Consider the following 21,510-nt stretch of genomic DNA (forward strand, 5'->3'; position numbering starts at 1 on the left):
TCCGAAGCATGGGGACGTTTTGTAACTTCCCTAAGGTCTTAAGCTGAGAGGTGGCCGAGAAGGGATTCGAACGCGGGTCTGTCTACCTCCAAGTCCAGTGAGGTTAAAATTAATCTCTTAGGATTTCGAAACAGGGTTGGTGGGTCTAAGGAGGATTGTAGTCCCGGTTTTTCCAAGTTTTCACCTTAGTTCCATTTCTGCGGTCAAATCCCCACGCTCCGCGCCCTTTCTCCACTAACAGCGTCCAGTCTCCATGGAGATCGGCGTGGGGCGGGACTTCCTGCCTCACGCGCAAACACTTCCGTCTTGAGCCGGAAGCGCCTTGGCTACGAGACCCAGTCTCCCGCGTGGGTACTTACTGGGTAGTCTGAGTGGCGGGACTGCGGCGACCGTGAGTGTAAGTGGCTGGGACACCTGAGTCCGGCGCGGCCATGCTGACCCCCGCGTTCGACCTCAGCCAGGACCCCGACTTCCTTACCGTCGCCATCCGCGTGCCCTACGCCCGGGTCTCCGAGTTTGACGTCTACTTCGAGGGGGTCGACTTTAAGTTCTACGCCAAGCCGTACTTTCTCAGGCGAGTTCTATGTGTCCGGCCCTGGAAATAATGTATATAGGGGATTGATTCGTTGATTGATCTTTCATCTCTCAGTTACTCTTGAGATAACTGTTTACCGAGGAAAGAAGAAAGAGCGAGGGATTTAATGATTGCCTTTTCCCGAGATTTCCGCGGCTTCTTTCAGTGCTGAGGAAATGACCTCGTCAGAAGTGCATTCCACGTGTTGTACAAGCTCATTCCGTTCTTAAACTTTGTTAAATCCCCACCGTAAAAAAGATTTCGAGCCATTATAAGACCTGGCGTTTGGGATCTTGTAACGTCTGCAGTTTCTGTCCTATCGCCCTAGTTCTCGTACCTTTTTACTGTTGTTATCGCCCTGCGTTGGTCCTCCTACCCTATCCCCTGCTCCAGGACGGTGCGCGCTGACTTCCCAACTGACCAGTCCTTTTGACTTTTATCAGTCGACCTTCTGCTTAAGAGTTGTGTCGACGCTTGGCGGGCCGCTCCCTACTTCCTGATATTCTCTCCTTTCTTTGCCCCCTTGACACCAAATTAACCTCGTTCTTCTACCTCCTCCTAACTTGTCTGATTTTGCCCTTTAGTTGCGGTTGTCGTGCGTTCGCAGTGAGGGCCCTTCATCACAACCTGTTTGCATTTTTTCCTTACAGAACCATAACAAAAGTAGCAACAGCTCCGTGGGCTCACTTTAACGCATACAGGCGTATTATGTGTATTTGTGTGTGTTATCCCATTTGACCTGGGCAGCGAGAGCTCCTTGGAAATAGGCATTGATTGATATTAGCTTCTTTTTACAGAAGACACTGCGGATTTTTCTTCCTAAAACATTGTCAACCCCTTTCCCTTTCCTGCTACATAAAATCCATTCTCCTAATCTTTCTAATTCAAGTGTAGCTGTAGCCTACCTTTTCTGCCCAAGTACTTTCCTAATAAACCTTGCTCTTGAGTCAAGCTGGTTCCTTCACTGGGTGGGAAACCGTTTTGCTCAGATTCCCATTAAGCCCTGACTTAACTTGCATATACTGCACTTTCCTATTTCTTTATTCATTTGTTCCTTTGATTTATTTATACCAGGCTGGGTTTTAGGTATTGGAGGTGTAGTGGTGTCTCATATAGTTTACATTCTAATGGGGAGAGAATAGCAATAAACGAACAAGTAAAGGTATGACTCCAAATTGTGATAAGTACTCTGAAGGGAAGTGCACGGAAAGAAAATAAAGGGGATCCTGTTGAAATGTAAAGTGGCCCCGGGAAAGACTTTGAAGAAGTGATATTTAAGGCAGGACATGAAGAATGGAAAGTAGATGGTGATGGTGGTAGCAAGCATTTAGTGAATTTTCACTTCAGGTTAATACTGTATGTGGATTATCTCATTTGATTTTAGGACAGTCCTACAACATAGTTTCTGTTGTTAACTCATGTCACAGATGAGGTATCAGAGGCTCAGAGAAAAGATGTTAAATGTGATAGGAATGTAAAATTAAATACAATAACAGGAGTTTCAAGGTAAAAACCATTTTGCCTAAGTTTGGGAGTCTTGATGAAGCCCAAATAAGAGGTTATTTGTGAAATACTTTAAAGAGTATTCTTTACACCAGCTCATCCATTCCTTGAGTAGCAGGGACTGGGGAGTTGGGCACACCTGGGTCTCAGCATGCTTAACAGTTCTGGCACTTACAGCAAATTATGCTGTCTCAGTTTCCTAATCTTTACAATGGGACTAATATTAGTGATCGTCCAGAGCTGATGTGAGGATTGATATAATGGATGCATAGTTTTTATTGCCGTGCCCATATGTTCAGTAAACAGTAGATATTTATTATAAGGGCCTATTGTTCTAGTTATCTGTTGTTGCCAAACCAATCAAATAGTGTTTTAAAACAACAGTTATCTAACTCTCTTGCCCTGGTTGTACCTCAGGAATTTGGTAAGAGCCTGGCCGAGCTGTTCTGACTTGAGATCTTTAATTCAGTTGTAGTCATATATTGGCTGGACCTGGAACAGTGAGGGCCAAAGCAGGTGGGGACTGGTGGAGTGGCTGGGGCACAGCCTCTCTCTTTGTGTACTCTCAGGACTCCCTGTGTGGTGTGTTTGCATGGTCTAGTTTGATTCCTTTGTGGAGGGCGGGGGGGTGGAGCTGAAAGTTTCAAAAGTCAAGTATTCCAGGGGACAAGGCAGGTTCATATCATTTATGACCTAACCTCAGAAATCACACTGTCATTTCTGTTCCATTTTATTGGCCCCAAGGCCACTCAGTTTAAACAACAACAACAAAAACCTAGTTAATTAATTTTTATTTTAATTCCAGTATATTTAATATACATTGTTATATTAGTTTCAGGTATACAATATAGTGATTGAGCAATTTTGCATGTTACTTAGTGCTCATCGTGATAAATGTGATGTTAATCCCTTTCACCTATTTAATTCAGTCCCCCCCCCCCCGTAACCATCAGTTTGTTCTCTTTGGTTAAGAGTCTGTTTTTTGGTTTGTCTCTTTTTTGTTTTCCCTTTGTTTTGTTTGTTAAATTACACATATGAGTGGAATATGGGATTTGTCTTTCTCTGACTTTGCTTAGCATTATACTCTAGATGCATCCATGTTGTTGGACATGGCAAGATTTCATTCTTTTCTATGGCTGTGTAATATTCCATTCTTCTATGGCTGAGCAAATATATATACATATATGTGTGTGTGTTTTATATATATATGTATATACATGTGTATATGTGTATACACGTACACACACACTGCAACTTATTCATTCATTTACCCATGGACATTTGCAAGCTCACTCAGTTTTAGGGGGAGGGGACATAGACCCCACAGTTGGGAGGAGTGATGTGAGATGGGCCATCTTTGAAAATACAGTTGGCTACAGTACAGCAGAGGTGAATAAAACCTCCTCGCTCCTCTGCTTGGGAAACTGAGAGTCTATCAGGGGTGGCAGATCTGTGAACAAACAGGATTTCACTCTTATGCAGTAAGAATTTAACTCTATACTTACAAAGAATTTAGGAGAAGAACATTGGTATTAATAGCTTACATTTTTGGAATGCTTACCTACTTCACAGTAATAACCTCTTCTTGCAGTAACTCTGGGGGAGATCTGTTATTTCTCACTTTTTACAGATGAAGTGTATGAGCTTCGAAGTTGATTAACTTATACAAAAAAAGTTGGAGAGATGGCGAATGGCAGAGCTGGAACTCAGTTCAGATTCTGAAAGTGAAGTTAGTGTTTGTAACCATTAAAACAAGCTAGTTTATCCATAAACGGACTTCTTATGTTGGACTTAGAAAGGATTTTGGTTTGGAAACTGCATTGTAGCTCCAGGAAGCCTTAAGATCAAAGTTAACTAGGTTGTGAAGCCCCGGGCCTTTGGGACCTGCCAAGTTTTGTTATTGTTGTTGTTGTTGTTATTATAATGTTAGAATAGGAAGCATATGAATAGGAGATGTGGGAGGAAAGGAGCCTCACATTTTAAGTTTGGAATGGAATGGAGCTGGTCTCATATGTGGTACTCATGAGTGTAAATTATTGAGTTGATGTCAGGCAGCCATGAAAACTTTTTCACTAGAAAAGTGACACTCTGATTTCTATTTAATTTTTTAAAGTCTGTTTCAGTGTTTATTTATTTTTGAGAGAGAGAGAGAGAGAGAGAGAGAGAGAGCGCCCAAGTTGGGGAGTGGCAGAGAGAGGGAGACACAGAATCCATAGCAGGCTCCGGGCTTTGAGCTGTCAACACAGAATCTGATGCGGAGCTTGAACCCGCAAACACTGAGATCATGACCTGAGCCGAAGTTGGGCACTTAAACCCACTGAGCCACCCAGGCGCCCCTGATTTCTATTTTAGAAAAATTCTTTTGGGACCTCTGTGGAAGATGCGACTGAACCAGAGTAAAACTGGAAACAGGGAAATCAGTTCATTTCCTTTACAGTGAAAGGGGGAAAATCCCTGTATAGTAATAATGAGAGTTGAGAAAAACTTTTGTTTTTTGCTTTTTTTTTTAAAGTATTAATTTGCCCCAAATAAACAATTGGTTTTGTTGTTTCTTTATTGTTTTCCATTTTAAAAATGCTTTTGGGAGGGAGGGGAGCCATTTAGTATACCTTTTTGGAGCCCCTGCTGTATCAGGGACCAGGTATATTAATAACTCCCTTACTCATTAGGAAGATGAAAGTACTGTAGAAATAGTGATGACTAGTATTTATTGTGGTTTTTCTTTTTAAGCATCGCTTTTATTGGTGACTAGGGAGTATTCAGACAGAAAGATGAGGCAGCTGTGATTTCTTTTATCTTAGCTAGGGAAGAAATGTAAGTTATTTAGTTTGCAAGATGTTAAAGAAATGCTGAAGAATTGCCTTTTAAAATGGTTATAGGTTCCAGTGGTAAACGTACTATCATTGATGGTCACTTATACTCTGTAATTTAAGGACTTGATGTAACCTATTAAATCTGCAGATTAACCCTTCCTGGAAGAGTTGTAGAAAACGGAAGTGAACAGGGATCCTATGATGCGGATAAAGGTATTGCCTTTGGAATTTTGTTACTTTTTTTCTTTGGATTCTTCATGTTAGAATAAGTACATCATAATCTTTCAAGATACTATGGGGACCTTTAGATGTATTGCAAATGCACACTTCATTGTTTCTTAACGCCCCGTGCCTATTGTTCATGGATTTCTTGACAATTACAATTTCTTCAGTCCTGTAAAGTACTTCACAGTACTCTTTAAAGTTACTTAAATACCCTGTTTCTGTTTCCTAGGTGTTTTATTTTCTACTTCTTCTACTTTGAATAAGAGTTTGAAAGTTAGATTATGTGGGGGGTGCCTGGGGGGCTTAGTTGGTTAAGCGACTGACTCTTGATTTCAGCTCAGATCATGATCTCACGGTTGGAGAGTTTGAGCCTCATGCTGGACTCTGTGCTAACAGAGCAGAGCATGCTTGGCATTCTCTTTTTCTCCCTCTCTCTCTGCCCCTCCCCTGCCCAATAATAAATAAACTTTTTTAAAAAGTTAGATTATATGAGAAAAGATGTGGATGATTTTGGAAGCTGCAAATCAAATTTTTCTTGTATACTTTTTAAAGTTAAAACTTAATAACAGGTAAGTGAGAAACTGTTCAAAGGTGGCAATTAAAGGCCGACTGCATTTTCTTCTCATGATTGATAAGCCCTTCAGTTTAGCTATTGTCGAAACCACTTATTTTCCTTTTGTAGATGCCTCTGGATTTTTCTTTATCAGTGAATCTGGAATAAGAATACCTTGTATAGTCTTGTGTAATTTATTAAGTGAATATTTCTTGACCTCAGTAAACTAGGGTAAGAGAGGAAGGATGGCATGAAAGTTAAATGACAAAGTTATAACCCATAATACAATGTAATTAATGTGATAATGAAATATGAAACTGCCTTTCTAGGTAGTAAGTGTGCTTTTAATTGCAGGGAAGTTGCATACTGAAACAAATTTATTAAATTTCAAAAGTACCCAGGGATTTAGGAAGCTGCACCTGTGGGTTTGGATTGAGTTGTTTTTGATATATACTTGACTTTCATACAGCGTGGGTTTGAACTGTGCAGATCCACTTATATGCGGATTTTTTTTTGATATGGTATTGTGTTGTAAATGTATTTTCCGTACGATTTTTTTTAACAACATTTTCTTTTCTCTTTAGTGTAAGGGCACAGCATTTAATGCATACAATATACAGAATATGTGTTAATCAACAGTTTATGTTATTGATATGGCTTCTAATCAACAGTAGACTATTCATAGTTAGCTTTTGGGGGAGTCAAAAGTTAAACAGATTTTTGACTGGGTGGGGGTTCACATCCCTAAGCTCCATTTTGTCCAAGGGTCAACTGTATTGAAATATGTTTAAGTGCAATGAAAAAGGTAAAAAATATTTTAAATTCACAGTAGTAAATAATGTAAGAAGTCTATGGGGTAGCCTCGATGAAGTGATAAACCTAGTCAGGGAAAGGAAAGAAGTGCATAGGTAGAATTTGAGTCTGTCTTAGACTTTGGGGATATGTCTCTTGAGATCTCAGATAGCTTTTTAAGCTATAATTGCTTTAAGATTTTGTGAATTTTTGAAATTGCTGCTATTCATTGGATTAGATATCTTGATTTTTCTTTCCTAGTTCAGAAATAAGTCTTATAAGTAGCTATGGGCTAATTCTAAGCTACTGCCTTCTCAGGTCATTGAGTTTTAGAGGTTTTGGCTTGGACTTTTAATATTACCAGTAGGTTAAGGGGATACTGTGTAAGACTAAAGCATTCTGCAGCTTTAGCAGATTAATTTCTTATACAGGTGACAGCTGAATCAGTGATTCTGAAAAACCCTATTTGAGCCTTTTTCTTTTTTTCCCAAGGTTTTTTTTTTTTTTTTTAATATTTATTTTATTTTTGAGTGAGAAACAGAGCGGGAGCAGAGGAGGGGCAGAGAGAGAGGGAGACACAGAACCTGAAGTAGGCTCCAGGTTCTGAACTGTCAGCACAGAGCCCAATGTGGGGCTTGAACTCACGAACCGCAAGATCATGACCTGAGCTGAAGTCAGACACTTAACCTACTGAGCCACCCAGGGGCCCAAGCCTTTTTCTATCCTGATTTTTATTCACTATATAACAAGGGCATAATTTTGGAGCCCTATGAAATAGGAATACATATTTCTTGGATGTATTTGTGTGAAGTCTTTGATTTTTTTAATAGAGCTAAGTATAAAACAAATTTATCTTTAAGGAATTTTTACCATTCGATTGCCGAAGGAAACTCCTGGCCAGCATTTTGAGGGACTGAACATGTTAACCTCTCTTCTGGCACCAAGAAAATCCAGGACTGCCAAACCACTTGTGGAAGAAATAGGTATGTTTATTGTAGTTAAGAAATAAAGATAAACAGAAAATTTGGAGTGCTTTGTGTTTCTGGGGGAAGAGGGATATAGCAAATAAGAAATGGAAGAAAATGCCTCAGGTGACAAGATAAGGACATCACATGAAAATAAAACTAGCTCATTTGGTGACATATTATTTCATTTATTATTTATTTATTAAACATTTATTTATCTTTGAGAGAGAGAGAGAACATGAGGGAGACACAGAATTCGAAGCAAGCTCCAGGCCTCAAGTTGTCAGCCAGAGCCCAACACAAAGTTCAGACTTGTGAACTGCAAGATCTATCATGACCTTAGCGGAAGTTGGACGCTTTACCAACTGAGTCACCCAGGTGCCCCAGTGACATATAATTTAAAGACAAAAAACACATTACTGACTCAGTGTGTCAGTCACATTTTTGGACCAGTTAAAACAGCATCTCTGTCTTTTGCAAAGTAATGGCCTCTTGAGCTTTGATCAAAAGTTTATAAATTCAATGAGTTACATAAAATGAATACCGCCTAGGTCAAGAAATGGAATGTTTCCAATACCCTGGAATCCTACCCTGTGCCTCCTCCTGGTCCCTTCTTCCTCCCTCCTCTGCAGTGTTACTGCTACCTTCAGTTTTGCCTGTTTTTGAATTGTTTATATAACTCAGGCAGTATGTGTTCTTTTTTGTATGGCTTCTTTCACTTAATATTCTTGTGAGGTTTTTCCATCTATAGCTGAGGTTTGTTTGCTTTCATTGCATTTACTATTTATACATCTGACTCTTGAGGGCCTTCGGATTGTTTCCTTTTTTGGGGGGGAAGCTATGAAAAATAGTGGGGTTGGGGCACCTAAGTGGCTCATTTGGTTAAACATCTGATGATGGCTCAGGTCATGATCTCACGATTCGTGGGTTGGAGCCCCACGTTGGGCTCTGTGCTGACAACTGGGAGCATGGAGCTTGCTTCAGATTCTGTGTCTCCTCCCTCTCTGCTCCTCCCCCGCTTGTTCCCGTGCCCTCTCCCTCTGTCTCTCAAAGTTAGACGTTAAAATTTTACAAATAATGAGGTTATGTATATTCTTTTACATACCTTTCAGTGCATGTGGGCAGGCATTTTTTATACCTTTTCCCCTCCAAGTTGTACCTAGGAAACCCAGTACTTGAATAAATTAATATTTAACACATTCAGGTGCTTCTGAAGTTTCTGAGGGAGGAGTAGAAGCTGAGGATGAAGAGTTTGACTGGGAAATTGAACAGGTCCCCTATGAAGAGGTATCAGAAAGTGCTCTGAATCCACAGTACCACTATGGATTTGGAAATTTACGATCCGGAGTGTTTCAGCGGTTACAGGTACGGTTTCTTTCTAAAAGACCTTGTTGTATAGGGTTTTACCATTTTGATATTTTAATTTCAGTTCTGCTCCTACTTGGAGATCTTTAATGAAGATGATAGGAGGTGATGTATTCAGAGCACAAGTCACAGCTGCTTCTCTGTAGTGATTACACACGTTTGTTCCTTTCCATTGCATTGGTGGTTCTGCACAGTCACACTGTGCTTACAGATGTCAGATGTCCTGTTACTTTCTTTTTTCTCCACTTCATTCAGTATTCTAGACATGAAGTTTCCAAAACACAAAACGGAACTCCTCTTTCCTCATACTTAACTGCAAATCTTTGTGTTACACTTCTGAAAGATGAAAATGATTATGTGATGTTTTATAAATATAAATGAGAGAGAATGTTCCCGGTGAGAATGAATTTGTGTCTTTTGATCGAATTGTTTAGTTCTTGGTGTACAGTGGGCACTTGTGTCTGTTTACTCTTGGTGGGGGTTGAATGTAATCTCTTGTTAGAACCCAATCGTTTGTCACTTAGGCTAAAAAGGAATGACATCAGTCTCTCTTCCTCAAAAAACATAGGAAATTCTGCTTTATTTTAGTTTATGGGGGGGAGAATGAAATGGAGAGGAGAGATTTTGAACTATTTTGTACCTGTGTTGTTTTATAGAAAATGCCTCCCTAGAATGTTATATGATGGAAAGTATTTCTGAACCATTAGCTTGGAGTTTTGTTTCATTTTGTTTTGTTTGAATTTTAAATGAAAGAAATCGTAACAGACAACTTTTTTTTTTTTTTTTCAATCCCTATCTGGGCAGAGGACATGAAATCTCTTTAGGCTGTAGTTTATTATAGTAAGACATATTTGAATTTACTAAAGAAGGGTTTACCTATGTTTTAGTCCCACTTCTGCTGCTTAGATTTGGGGTGATAGGCCAGTTATTTGATCATAAACAAGTCTCCTCTTTATCAAATAGGGATAAATTTACTCATCTACATTGTAATAGCATTTAGAAAACTTAGGAGATGCTGCATTATTAAAACTCTTTGAAAAAGAATAGGATGCTAGAAAGACTTCTGCCTATGAAAAATATAAAATGCTCTCCAGACTCTTTGAAGAGAACAAAATTGGGATTTACTTGAGCAAATAATGCTGATTAGATACTCCCTTCAAAACCCTTATATGCTTTTTTCCCTGAATTACGGTCTCTCCATAGTCTCTCTCCCCAATCACATTTTCTGGTCATCTCTGAGGTAGTTAGAGTCCATTTTGTCTACAGCGCTAACTACAGTGAATGGACCTCACCTGTTTAGCTGAGAGCTACTTTGTGGTCCGTCACTTGGGGTTTACCTGTGTGAAGCTCTAAATGAATGCTAATACAAGTCAAGCAGGCCAAGTACAGATTGCACATTCAGATGGATCATCATTTCTGAGGCGAGGGAACTTGGTTTCTTGCTGCTGCCGTTGAGGGGAGAGCCTTTCAAGGGATTTCTGCCAGGTTGCTGAGAAGATGCTGGAATGCCATAACGTAAGCCTAGGCCAAGTCCTTTAGGTCCCAAGTTCTTGTATCTGTTGGAAATGTTCAATAAGTAATTTAGATTTATTTTAAAAAATGTTATGAAATATTCTCTGTGTCTTTCTGAATGTCTTAACTAAGGCACCAAATCTCTGGGCACCTATCACCCAGCTTTAAAAATAAATGTCAGCATAGTTAGAGCCCGTGATTACATCATTCTGTTTCCCCTCAGAAATGAAACACTGAATTTGATGTTCATGATTCTCGAGCCTTTAGCTTGATGATCTAAAATCATTAAAATGTTCAAATTTTAACTGAATGAGCATTGCTGTTCTAAGCTGTTTGAATGCATATTTTCTTCGACAGAGGAAAAAAAGAGAGCCATGGATGTGAACAAGCCCTGAGGGTGATGTAACTGGTAACTAGTGGTGCAGGCTTATAACCCATGTCTGTAGTAACGGGGTAACAGAAAGTTCTCAAAGTAAACATTTTTGTGTGTTTAGTTTTGTGACAAAACCTGATCTGAATCGATGTCTTTATTATTATTTTTTTTAACATTTAGTTTTGAGTGGAGAGGGGGAACAGGAGGGGCAGAAAGAGGGAGACAGAGGATTGGAAGCAGAGTCTGCACCGTAAGCGCAGAGTCTGATGCCGGGGCTTGAACCCACGAGTCATGAGATCATGAGCTGAGCCAAAGTCAAGTCGGCCCCTTAACCCACTGAGCCACCCAGGAGCCCCACCGATATGAGTCTTTTATTAGTTAGTTTTTAAATCCCGCTTAGTGTGCATATTGACAGATTTTGCCAGAGAAATAGTAATGCATTTGAATACAGGGTGCTGCCCCAGATTTAGCGGGGGTTAAATAAAATATGTAATGGGTGTGTACCAGTTAACTTCTCTAAATTCTTTAAAAGGTCTGAATGCTGAAGTTCACTCCTCTCTAGGGGGACTTGAGTAACAGGTACTGGACTACCACTGTCTGTGCATCAACAGCCAACAGCTACTGACTATGTCCCTGTGCCAGGCACTGTGCGGGGCTCTCGTGTGTATCTGTTCCATCCTGGCATCGTTGCTGTTACTTGTGCACCTTTTACCAGTGGACAAACCAGTAGATGTAGGTACTGGTTTTTCAAAATGATATACATATATTTTTTTATTGAATGATTTTTTTTTAATATAAATTATTGTCAAATTGGCTAACATACACTGCGTAAAGTGTGCTCTTGGTTTTGGGGGTAGATTCCCGTGACTCATCGCTTACATACGACACCCATTGCTCATCCCAACAAGTGCCCTCCTCAACGCCCATCACCCATTTTCTCCTCTCCTCCACCCTCCCCTCAAGATTATATGTTCTAATGAATAAAACTAGAAGTTTGTGGTATTCTTCATGACCATTAAGGAATGAAAACTTTCAAAAATCCTCTGTGAACCAAAGGACACCCTCTCTGGGGTATTAACGTAGGTGTGTTTTGTGCGATAGTGGCTCCCAAATCTCACATAATTGGTGTTCCTCGCAGAGTTGTTCTGCATTCATGACTGCTCTGTGTATGACACCACTACCCTGTGCTTAAAAACTGAGCGATCATTTGACTAAGGTTAGTGGTGTGGGTGTCTTTCTGCTAGTGAAGCAATGAGAAGAAGCTGGAATGATTACTGCCTAAATACCTTTGAGAACATCTCTTCTGTTTTCAAGTGATGGACTTAAGAAACGTCAGCATTTTCTCAAAGAATGTTTTCTCACAAGTTTAGACTTTCTCTCATTCTGCCTTTGGATGAGAAAATATCCATGAAGTTTTGTTGATGGCTCGTATTTTACTAGTTTTTCCACAGTCTCTTTTTTCCCCCCTTAAGTGAAAAATAGGTTTATTTTCTTTGATGATAAAAGCGATATATATTCATTATAAAAATATAACAAAGAAAGGAAACATCATTCGTAATTCCAAGACCCAGGTATCTGCTCTTAATCGAATAATTTAATCCTTCATGGGGGGGGGGGATTTATAGTCGATGTTTTTTTCCCCTCCGACCATGTACACGGCATATGCTTAGAAACTTCCATATTTCATACTGATAATGAGAAGAAAAAAGAAGTGGTATTTGCTGAAACATTCTTTTTAACGTATCTCTCCCCTCCTCATCCCTTTTTTCTTTCCTTTCTAAAACCGCTGCCAGCCGCCAGGGCGCCTTTGGAAAACTGCCCCGGCTGCTCAAAGTCAGGGCCTCACAACCGGCATCAGGCGGTGGGGGCTGCCAGGAGCAACCATCCCAGAGTCTCTGGGCGCCAACCCAGCAAGCTCCCGGCACCGCTGCTGCCAGCAGCCACAGGACGCTGGCTGGCCGGCCCTTTTCCTTCCCGCAGCTGCACCAGGGACCCGAGGCTGTTGTCTCCAGGAGGCCTATTGGCCAGATGTGCACACAGTTCATTTTTTCCCTGGAGGGTCTCTGCCATAGCGATGCCAAAATTTAACATAAGCCTGATTTTCATCCTGCATGACCTTTTCTTGGCAATACCCACTTTAAATGGTTCAACTGACAGTGGCCGTAGCAGAATCACCGCTGTTCTGGTATGGCCGAACATTTCCCATCTTCTTATCTTTCTACCTTTGGTTGGTTGATGCCCTAGATGGATTTCTCTTCCCCCACGCTAACTTGGCTTTGTAGTTCCTTTTGGTTCCTCTTGAGAGTCCGGTTTGAACAGGGCCACCGTGTATGACCGTGTGTAGGACGAGCCTGGTGGGGCTTGTACTGCTGGGGATGTTCGTGTTCTTTGGGGTACAGACTGCATAGCTACATGTGGAGGCCCTGAGTCTGGAAGCAAGAGGGGAGAGGAGGGAGAGAGGAAGGACAGCTGCATTCTTACTGTCTAATTCTTACTCTCATGAGAGCAGAGACCTGGTGTGTATATTTATTTCTGGATCTCTAGCACCCCAGGCAGCCCCTCATACAGTATTTGCTGAATGAATGATTTAATACTGAAGGCCAGGAACAGTGCCAGGGATACAGTGAGGAAAAATATTGACCAGACTCCTGTCCTCATGGAATCTTCTAGTGGGAAGCTAGTCCGTAATCCTGTAAACAACAAATAAACTAGAGAATTTCAGATAGTGACAAGTGAAGGAATGGATGGGGTAATGTGGGAGACTGTGGGGTACTCCTTTGGTGAGGATGCCCAGAGAAGGTCTCTTTGAGGAGCGACATTTGCACTGAGTCTTGAATGGTGAGAAGTGTATCGTAAATGCAAAGTCTCAGGGTTTTAGAAAGGGAAGGAAGCCTGGTATGTGGCTTGGGGGATTTGAGCCAGAAGAGGAAGGTAGGAGGTGGGCGTGAAGTACAGGACAGGGGTTAGATTGTGCAGAGCTGTGGGGAAAGTCTGGGTTTATTCTCAGTGCAATTAGTATTTTGAAATGCCTGTGGTTCCCTTAGTCTGTTTATCCTCTGAAATGTAGTTACCTACAGAAATTCCCAGATTCTACCCCATTTGTGACCTTATATCTGGTTCAGGTGAAGTAATGAAGCAGCACATTTTAATCCCTATTTTTCTCTTTTTGTTGCTACTGGCAAGTGAGGACGTGGAAGGGGAAGGAGGACAGGTATTCCCAGTAGGAAGTTGGACAGTGAGTGCAGGGAACAGCATGGAATAGGGAGACACAGAGGAAGGAATCTAATTATTGAATGTATTAAGCCTTGTACTTGATGCTTTACTTGTATTATTTCATTTAATCCTCATAACAGCCTGTGGTAGACAGAATGATGCTCCTTCCCTCCCCATTCCCTGGCATGTCTGTGTGTGCCAGTCCCTGGAACATGTGAACATACTGCATTATGTGGCAGAAGGGACTTTGCACGTACAATTAAGTTAAGGATCTTACGATGGGGAGATTATCCGGCATTATCCAGGTGAGTCCTATCTAATCACAGGGCCTTTATAAGAAGGAGGTAAGAGAGTCAAAGTGAAAAGAGAGAAGGCCACATGATGATGGAAGCCGAGGGAGGAAGGGCATTGTCATGGGACATTTTTTTTTTTTTTTTTTTTTTAAATTTTTTTTTTCAACGTTTATTTATTTTTGGGACAGAGAGAGACGGAGCATGAACGGGGGAGGAGCAGAGAGAGAGGGAGACACAGAATCGGAAACAGGCTCCAGGCTCTGAGCCATCAGCCCAGAGCCCGACGCGGGGCTCGAACTCACGGACCGTGAGATCGTGACCTGGCTGAAGTCGGACGCTCAACCGACTGCGCCACCCAGGCGCCCCCATGGGACATTTTTTTAATACACCTGCCAAGAAATGAGGAACCTACACTCCAAGATGAAAGAGGCAAAGCAACCAATTCTCCCTTAGAACCTTGAGAAGGAACCAGCTTTGCCTTCCCTTCATTTTAGCCCAATGAGACTGACTCTGGACTTGGGAGCTCCACACCTATAAGAGAATATATTTGTGTTGTGTTATGGCGCTAAGTTTGTAGTAATTTGTTATAGCAGCAAGGGGAAACTAGTCCCCAGCCTCACGGTGGAGGTGTCACTAGACTCATTCACAGAAGGGAGGCTAAGATTCAGGGAGGATGCACAGTTAGACTGGAGCTGAGGTGTTTATTTTTTTTTAATTTTTTAATGTTTATTTTTAGTTTTGAGAGAGAGAGACAGAGCGTGAGTGGAGGAGGGGCAGAGAAAGAGGGAGATGCAGAATCTGAAGCAGACTCCGGGGTCTGACCCCGACACAGGGCTCAAACTGAAGAACTGCAAGACATGACCTCAGCTGAAATTGGACGCTTAACCGACTGAGCCACCCAGGCGCCCCTGGAGCTGGGTTTTAATTTCAGTTTGTCTGACTACAGATTCACATTTTTTTCTGCTTCATTGGGCTGCTTTCAGAAGTGAGTGAGTGAGTGAGTGAATGAGTACATGTATGTATGTGCAAGGAACTCCTTGGGGCTAGTAGGGAAGCAAATGTGTGACTTAAGGGTGCTGGGAAGAAGGACTTGGGGTCCATGGGCAGGAAACGGCTCTCATGGTAGCCATCTGGCTGACATGAGTCCAGTGGGCCCAGTACAACTCGACCTCTCCTCCCAAGGCCTACGGTCAGCACCTTTTCTGGCTATGTGCCTGGAGGACTTCATTTCAGGCAGGTGAGGAAGAGAGGAAGAGTCCAGATTGTCCTGCTTGGGGAAGAGATGTTTGTGGTGGGTTTGTGGTGGAACTCTGAAAGCATTTTTTCATGGAACATTGCCACAGGGTTGTACGCCCTTTGAATGGAGAGTACTCTATTTAAAGTTTATTATAAGTGGAATAAACTTGTGGGTTACCATGAGCACATAAATACTGGTTTTAATAGTATTTCTATAGGGAAATATATTCTTAATCTCCCAAAAGTGAATTGTAAGGGAACTTTTGGAATGCAAAATTTTATTTGGGGACAGCCAAGAATCTGGTTTTTGCCTGGAATGTTTGTAGTTAGAAGTATTAACGTATTCTGGATGTGACATCCAAAAAGTTTTCTGGGCCCTTTCATTGTATTAGAATGTGCTTAGGTTAAATGTTGTTGATATTACTTGAGCTAAGTGGATTGTGATAGGAATGAGAGAATTTTTTTTTTCAATGCAAAAATTTGGATTGTGTGAGGAGTGTTTATCTTAGTGTCTCCTTGGCTCCTTCAGCTTATTGTAGCTCATTTCTTTGTGGTGAGGTTGCCTCACGGCTCTCTACTTTAAGCTCGATTATTAGGCACTAACCTGTCCTTCCTTTTGCCAATCTGTTTTCAGTTTCCCTCCATGACTCTCTCGAGTAATTTCCCTGGATTTCTTTTTAGTTAAGGTTCTTTCAGTTTCTATACTTCTCATTTGTGGTCAGTAATTGGAATGAGGAGGTTGAGAAAAAGATGTCGCTATAGGGATATTTTGCATTGTATGAGGTTTTTTGGCTTCATAATTCTAATAATAATAAAAAAAGATTATATGGTTTCCTAGACAGTTTTCCTACTATACCTATTTTCTGTAGGATTTGACCTAAGAAACATGCTCTGTATCTGTGTGTGTGTATACATCAGTGAAGACTTTTATGGTAAAATTGAATATCAATTAGGATTAGATTTTTAAGTTTGCAGATAGAAAGTCATATACATCAAAATTGCCCTTAAAAATTCTTAAATATGCTCATAAAGTAGAACACACACAGTTTTATATGTAAGTTTTATTTGGAAATCCTTATTTGAGACCAGCTGAGTTAGTCCTTAGGAAGAAACAAAAGGAAAGTCTGCATGTAGATGTTCAAAAGTGATTAAAGAAGACAGTTTTCAGTGATACAAACAGACTTTATTTAACGCTTTAGGAAGTGAACAGTCTTCACTGGGAGACTTGGAAAAATGGGCGAAAGGCAGAAAATTTTAATGGGATAAAGAATAACAAGGAAGAAAGATAGGAAATGTCTGATTGGCTAAGGCCACACAGTCAACCTTGTTTGGGGTAAGAGGGAACCAGGAAGTAAGCATAGCACCCAGGGTTGGCCTGGCTTCTGGAGATGGGCTGACTGGGTCTAGTGGATTTCTGGTCGAGCGGAGATTTATGGGCACACAAAAGTTACCTAAGGTTCTGTTTGCTAACATGGCAGGAGCATCTCCATCTTCCAGTCTAGAAATGTATTTAGGGGCGCCTGGGTGGCTCAGTCAGTTAAGGGTGCGACTTCAGCTCAGGTCATGATCTCATGGTTCATGGGTTCGAGCCCCGCTTTGGGCTCTGTGCTGACAGCTCAGAGCCTGGAGCTTGTTTTAGATTCTGTGTCTCCCTCTCTCTCTGCCCCTCTCTCACTCACGCTCTGTCTCCCTCTGTCTCAAAAATAAATAAACATTAAAAGAAAAATTTAGAAATGTATTTAAACATGCTGTTAATAACTTTAAAATCTCTAGGAGTAAATGGGGAAGAGATGGAGAATTGAATGTTCCTGTTGCTTGCAGGGAGTTATTCTGTTTTTTGCTTTTTGTTTTTTGTTTTTTGTTTTTTTAATGATGAATGTTCAGGGGTGCCTGAGTGGCTCAGTCAGTTAAGTGTCCTACTTCGGCTCAGGTTGTGATCTCATGGTTCGTGCGTTTGAGCCCCACATCGGGCTCTGTGCTGACAGTTCGGAGCCTGGAGCCTCCTTTGGATTCTGTGTCTCTCTCTCTCTCTGCCTCTCCTCCGCTCGTGCTCTGTCTCTGTCTCTCTCTCAAGATTAAATATACATTAAAAAAATTATGATGAACGTTTATGTCTGATATATATTGATCACTTTGTTGTACGAATTAAATGAGATAACTTATGTGAAAACTAACAGGGAAGCAGTAGGTGTTTAACAAACATTTGCTGGATTTGAATCTACATGTCACAGGTAGTATTATGGCCTGCTGATCAGATTGTTCCTTTGTTTTGGCCTTTCATGCAAAATTAGATTTTTCAATGACAAAATAGGAGATAGCAATTATTCTTTCTTTTCTGGGTGTTCTTAGGATGAATTGAGTGATGTTATTGATATTAAGGATCCAGATTTCACTCCTGCACCTGAACGAAGGCAGAAACGCCTGGATGCTGAGCTGGCCAAGTTTGATCCTGATCATTATCTGTGAGTATTGAGTTTTTTGAGCGTTTAATTGACCTGACATTGATTTGAAAATTTTTGGAGTGCCTTTTTAACTATGCTAGGCCTGTGGTTTTGGGATTCTCGAAATTAGTGATGGCTCAGAACCTTAATTGACTTTTGAATTAACCTACAAATTGTTAAGCCTCTGTGATCTTTCTAAGATATCATTCCAGCATCGGAGAACTCTTAATGTACTTCTTTAAGTTTTTCTTCGCCAGGCTTAAAAGTAGAACACTGCATTCGTGAGAATATTTATAGTTCTTCTCAGTAGACTTTTTGTTGTAATTAATGGTCTATGTAAATGAAAAGATGTTTCAGTTTTTTTTTTAAGAATTTGAATCTACATTTACTACGTTTCTTGGCTGATCCAGGGTTTTACCAGTACTTCATTTCTGAGCACCTGTAATTGAAGATCCGAGTCCAATTAACAAATAATTGTTCATTGCAGTAGGGTATAAATAAAATCTAATTTTAAGTTTTGTTGTATTTCCCATCTGCCTTGATTGTGTCTTTTGCCATAATGTGTCACTTGCAGGCTTGTATTTGCCTAACAAACTTATCTAGTTGATGCATAGGTAAATAATCACTTGAGCATTGTGATGTCTCTCATTGGCCACAAAAGCAGTACTTCTTCCAAGTAAGGGATTGTCACCTGGCTTCTGTGGATACTCGGCTCTCTTAGGATGTGAGTCCTAGGTTGATGTAGGCCTCAATTATTATTCTTCCCAAGCTCTGGGCCAACAATTTCTAAACCGTTATACATGCGGCTGTAATCATCATATTCCCTTATATTTGTATAGTGCTTTCAGCTTATCAAGTACTCTCAAGTGATTATTTAAATCCGTTTTCACAACAGTTGGGTAAAGAAGGTTAAGGGACTTGCCCAAGGTCATACCACTACTAAGTGGCTCCGTCAGGACTTGAAAAGAGTCTTTCCATTTGTCATTTTGTATTTCCTTTTCATGTACACTATTTCAGTTTAACTGCTGTTACTCTTGTGATTAACATTCTATCTCCTGTGACACAGTGGGAGACTAATTGGAATGGCAGAAATATATCTTGTGATGTGCAAATGCATTGAGTGATGTGTAGCGATAAATGGTCAGAACTGTTCAACATCCTAGGGGGAACTGGGTAAGAGCAGCGTATGTTATATTTTGGAGGACATCTGAGAGATTCAGCTCCATTTATATTGCCATTTCTAATTACCTTTATCTCTCCAATTGTGGCTTTAAAGGTCCACTGAAGAGTAATTTGAAGAAACCTATTTAAAATCATGCTGAATATTTAAAGTGGGAAATTTCATTGTCAGCAAATTTCTCGGGCCAGCATGAAAACAGAATGAGCTTTACAAGAGTAAAATTTCAAGTGGGAGGGAGCTTAATTAGAAGAACTGCCTATCTCTTCTCTTCTAAAACTGGAAGAATAACGACATGGCCTGAGAGAATTAGGAAATTGGAATTTATAGTTAGCAGTGTGATATTATATGCAGCCCTTATTTTTCTCCATCTTCTGTGTTTCTTTATCCAGAAGCTCATTTTCTTTAATAGTATGCATGAGCTATTCTTTCCATTATTTAGAGAAGAGTTCTTACACGAGTGGTTTAAATTTAGTCATGGGCAGGTCGGAGAGTGGGAGCTCTGCGGTAAAGGTTCTTTGTGACTTCTCCAGTAAGACTTTGGCTAATTGTAGTTTTTGTGTTACTTCTTACCCATTATTTATATTGGCTGACTGACTCACCCAGATGTGTTAATACTACAGAAGTCCAAGTAAAATTCTTTTAAATTTTCAATTAAAAAAATTTTTTTTTAGCTCCGTGCTTTTTAAATTGTTCCTAATGGTTAATACAGTGGAGGAAAAGGTTTGCTTCAATTTTTACCTACCATGCAGACAATACATTGCGTGTGTCATGTTAGACATTTATGTACGTGAATGTAATGTACATGTGTAATACATAATATATGTCATTGTGAAGTATATGAGACTTTCAAGTTGTGTGACTTCTTACTGGTCGTGATGTCTCATCACGGTGTCTGATATTTTACAGGCTTAAGGAAAACTAATTTTAATTCTATCCTAAGGCAGAACACAGTGAGGTAAATTCAGTATATAGAAAAATTCATACCTTTCAAAGGCACATATAAATGACTTAGGATAATAATTATTTTTTAGGTCTTGTGTTGTAAAATCTAGAGGCCATTCTGTGATGTTACTCCTTGCTGTGTGTTTTGCAGCCCAGCAGAATACTGGGCATATAACAGATGATCCATAAACATGCATTGTTTTTGATTGTCTATTTTTTGCTGTTTGTAACTCCTTTTGGGCATTATTTTTACACTACAGTTTGTTGAAGGTATCTGGAAACATTCTTTAATAGGCCTTCCTGTTTTGCCTATCATCGTCAAGTTTTCATATTTCTCTTGCCAAGAGTGGTTTTTCTTTCCTTCCCTAGGCATATTGTTTTTTTTAATTGTCAGCATATCTTTTACCTGAACCAATTCATAAATCTGCCTATGTCCTTCTTTGGGAGAAAAATACAAGAATTGAGTTAGCATTCTAAATATCTGTGAGATGAGAAGAGGTACAAAAATGATCCCTAGCATTTGGGGTGCCATTTTAAATTGTAACTTTTCAGTGCTGTAAATTTGTTTAAGAGTTTGATACACTCATCTGGCTTTTGGATTAATTGAGGAATGTCAAGGCTCTGAGTACTAATGATGAGGCTGGGAAGAAGATCACTTGCTTCCAACATGGCTCTTTATTCAAAATGGCAAGCTTAGGAAAAAGCATTAGAGGAAAATCTCATCGATTTCTTCTTTCACATATGCACTAATTTGTTCAACAAATCCCAGTTTGAATGAACTGCATGCCAGGCAGAGTCACACATACTGAGGATTTGTGTGAATACCACAAGGTCACTGCATTCATGGGGCTTACTTTCTAGTGGGGAAGGAGACAAGATTTGGATTGTGATAAGTGCTCTGGAGAAAAGTCACGTTGTTAAGGGTTTGGAGAGCGACTGGGTATTTGCTGACCTCCTCTGCTGAGTGTCCAAAATTGAACTCATCATTTTTACCTGGAAAGTCTTCCTGCATTTTCTGTTCGGTGGAGTGTACCATTTTTCACTCCAGTCACTCAGGGTAGAAACCCGGGATTTATCTTCGACTCCTTTCTTTCTCCACACTTCTAATCCATCCAGAAGTGGTACCATTTATCTCTTTGCTGTTTCCTTCACTCAATCTCTTTCTGGTCCTCCTGTATGTTTGGCTTAGTGCAGCAGTCTCATGACTTCGTATTTGGTGTATCCACCTCCAGTCTGGACTCCTGCAAATCCATCAACCATAAAACCACCAGTATCATGTCTTAAGTACTGAAAGTGAACATCTGCTTTAAATCTTCACTGGGTTCTCCATCAATTAAAGTATATAAACTTCTACCTCCTTAGCACGGTGTAGAAAGTTCTCTGTGACCTGGACTGTGCTTACGTCTGGAGCTTCTCTTTTGCCTGTCCCTGTCTACCCTATACGCTGCAGCAGTAATGAATTTTAGTTATTTCTCTGCCTGTACCACGCCACTTCTTGCACACTTTGTATTCATGATGCTCCTGTGACAG

At 40.4% G+C, this 21,510-nt stretch overlaps 1 protein-coding gene across 1 annotated transcript in view; it reads left to right on the top strand.

Annotated features, from left to right (window-relative positions):
- Nucleotides 1-292: 292 nt before the first annotated feature.
- The window catches only part of SHQ1 (SHQ1, H/ACA ribonucleoprotein assembly factor), a 97,209-nt gene continuing 75,991 nt past the window's right edge, over nucleotides 293-21,510 (top strand). Inside the window, exons 1-5 of the mRNA XM_025922535.2 lie at nucleotides 293-574; nucleotides 5,039-5,103; nucleotides 7,321-7,443; nucleotides 8,630-8,790; nucleotides 17,767-17,879. Of these exons, the coding sequence (XP_025778320.1) occupies nucleotides 432-574; nucleotides 5,039-5,103; nucleotides 7,321-7,443; nucleotides 8,630-8,790; nucleotides 17,767-17,879 (605 nt within the window). The 5' untranslated portion in view covers nucleotides 293-431. The remainder of the gene's footprint in view (nucleotides 575-5,038; nucleotides 5,104-7,320; nucleotides 7,444-8,629; nucleotides 8,791-17,766; nucleotides 17,880-21,510) is intronic.

Source organism: Puma concolor, chromosome A2 (assembly GCF_028749965.1).
Source record: "Puma concolor isolate L17-30 chromosome A2, mPumCon1.1.hap2, whole genome shotgun sequence".
Lineage (NCBI taxonomy): Eukaryota > Metazoa > Chordata > Mammalia > Carnivora > Felidae > Puma > Puma concolor.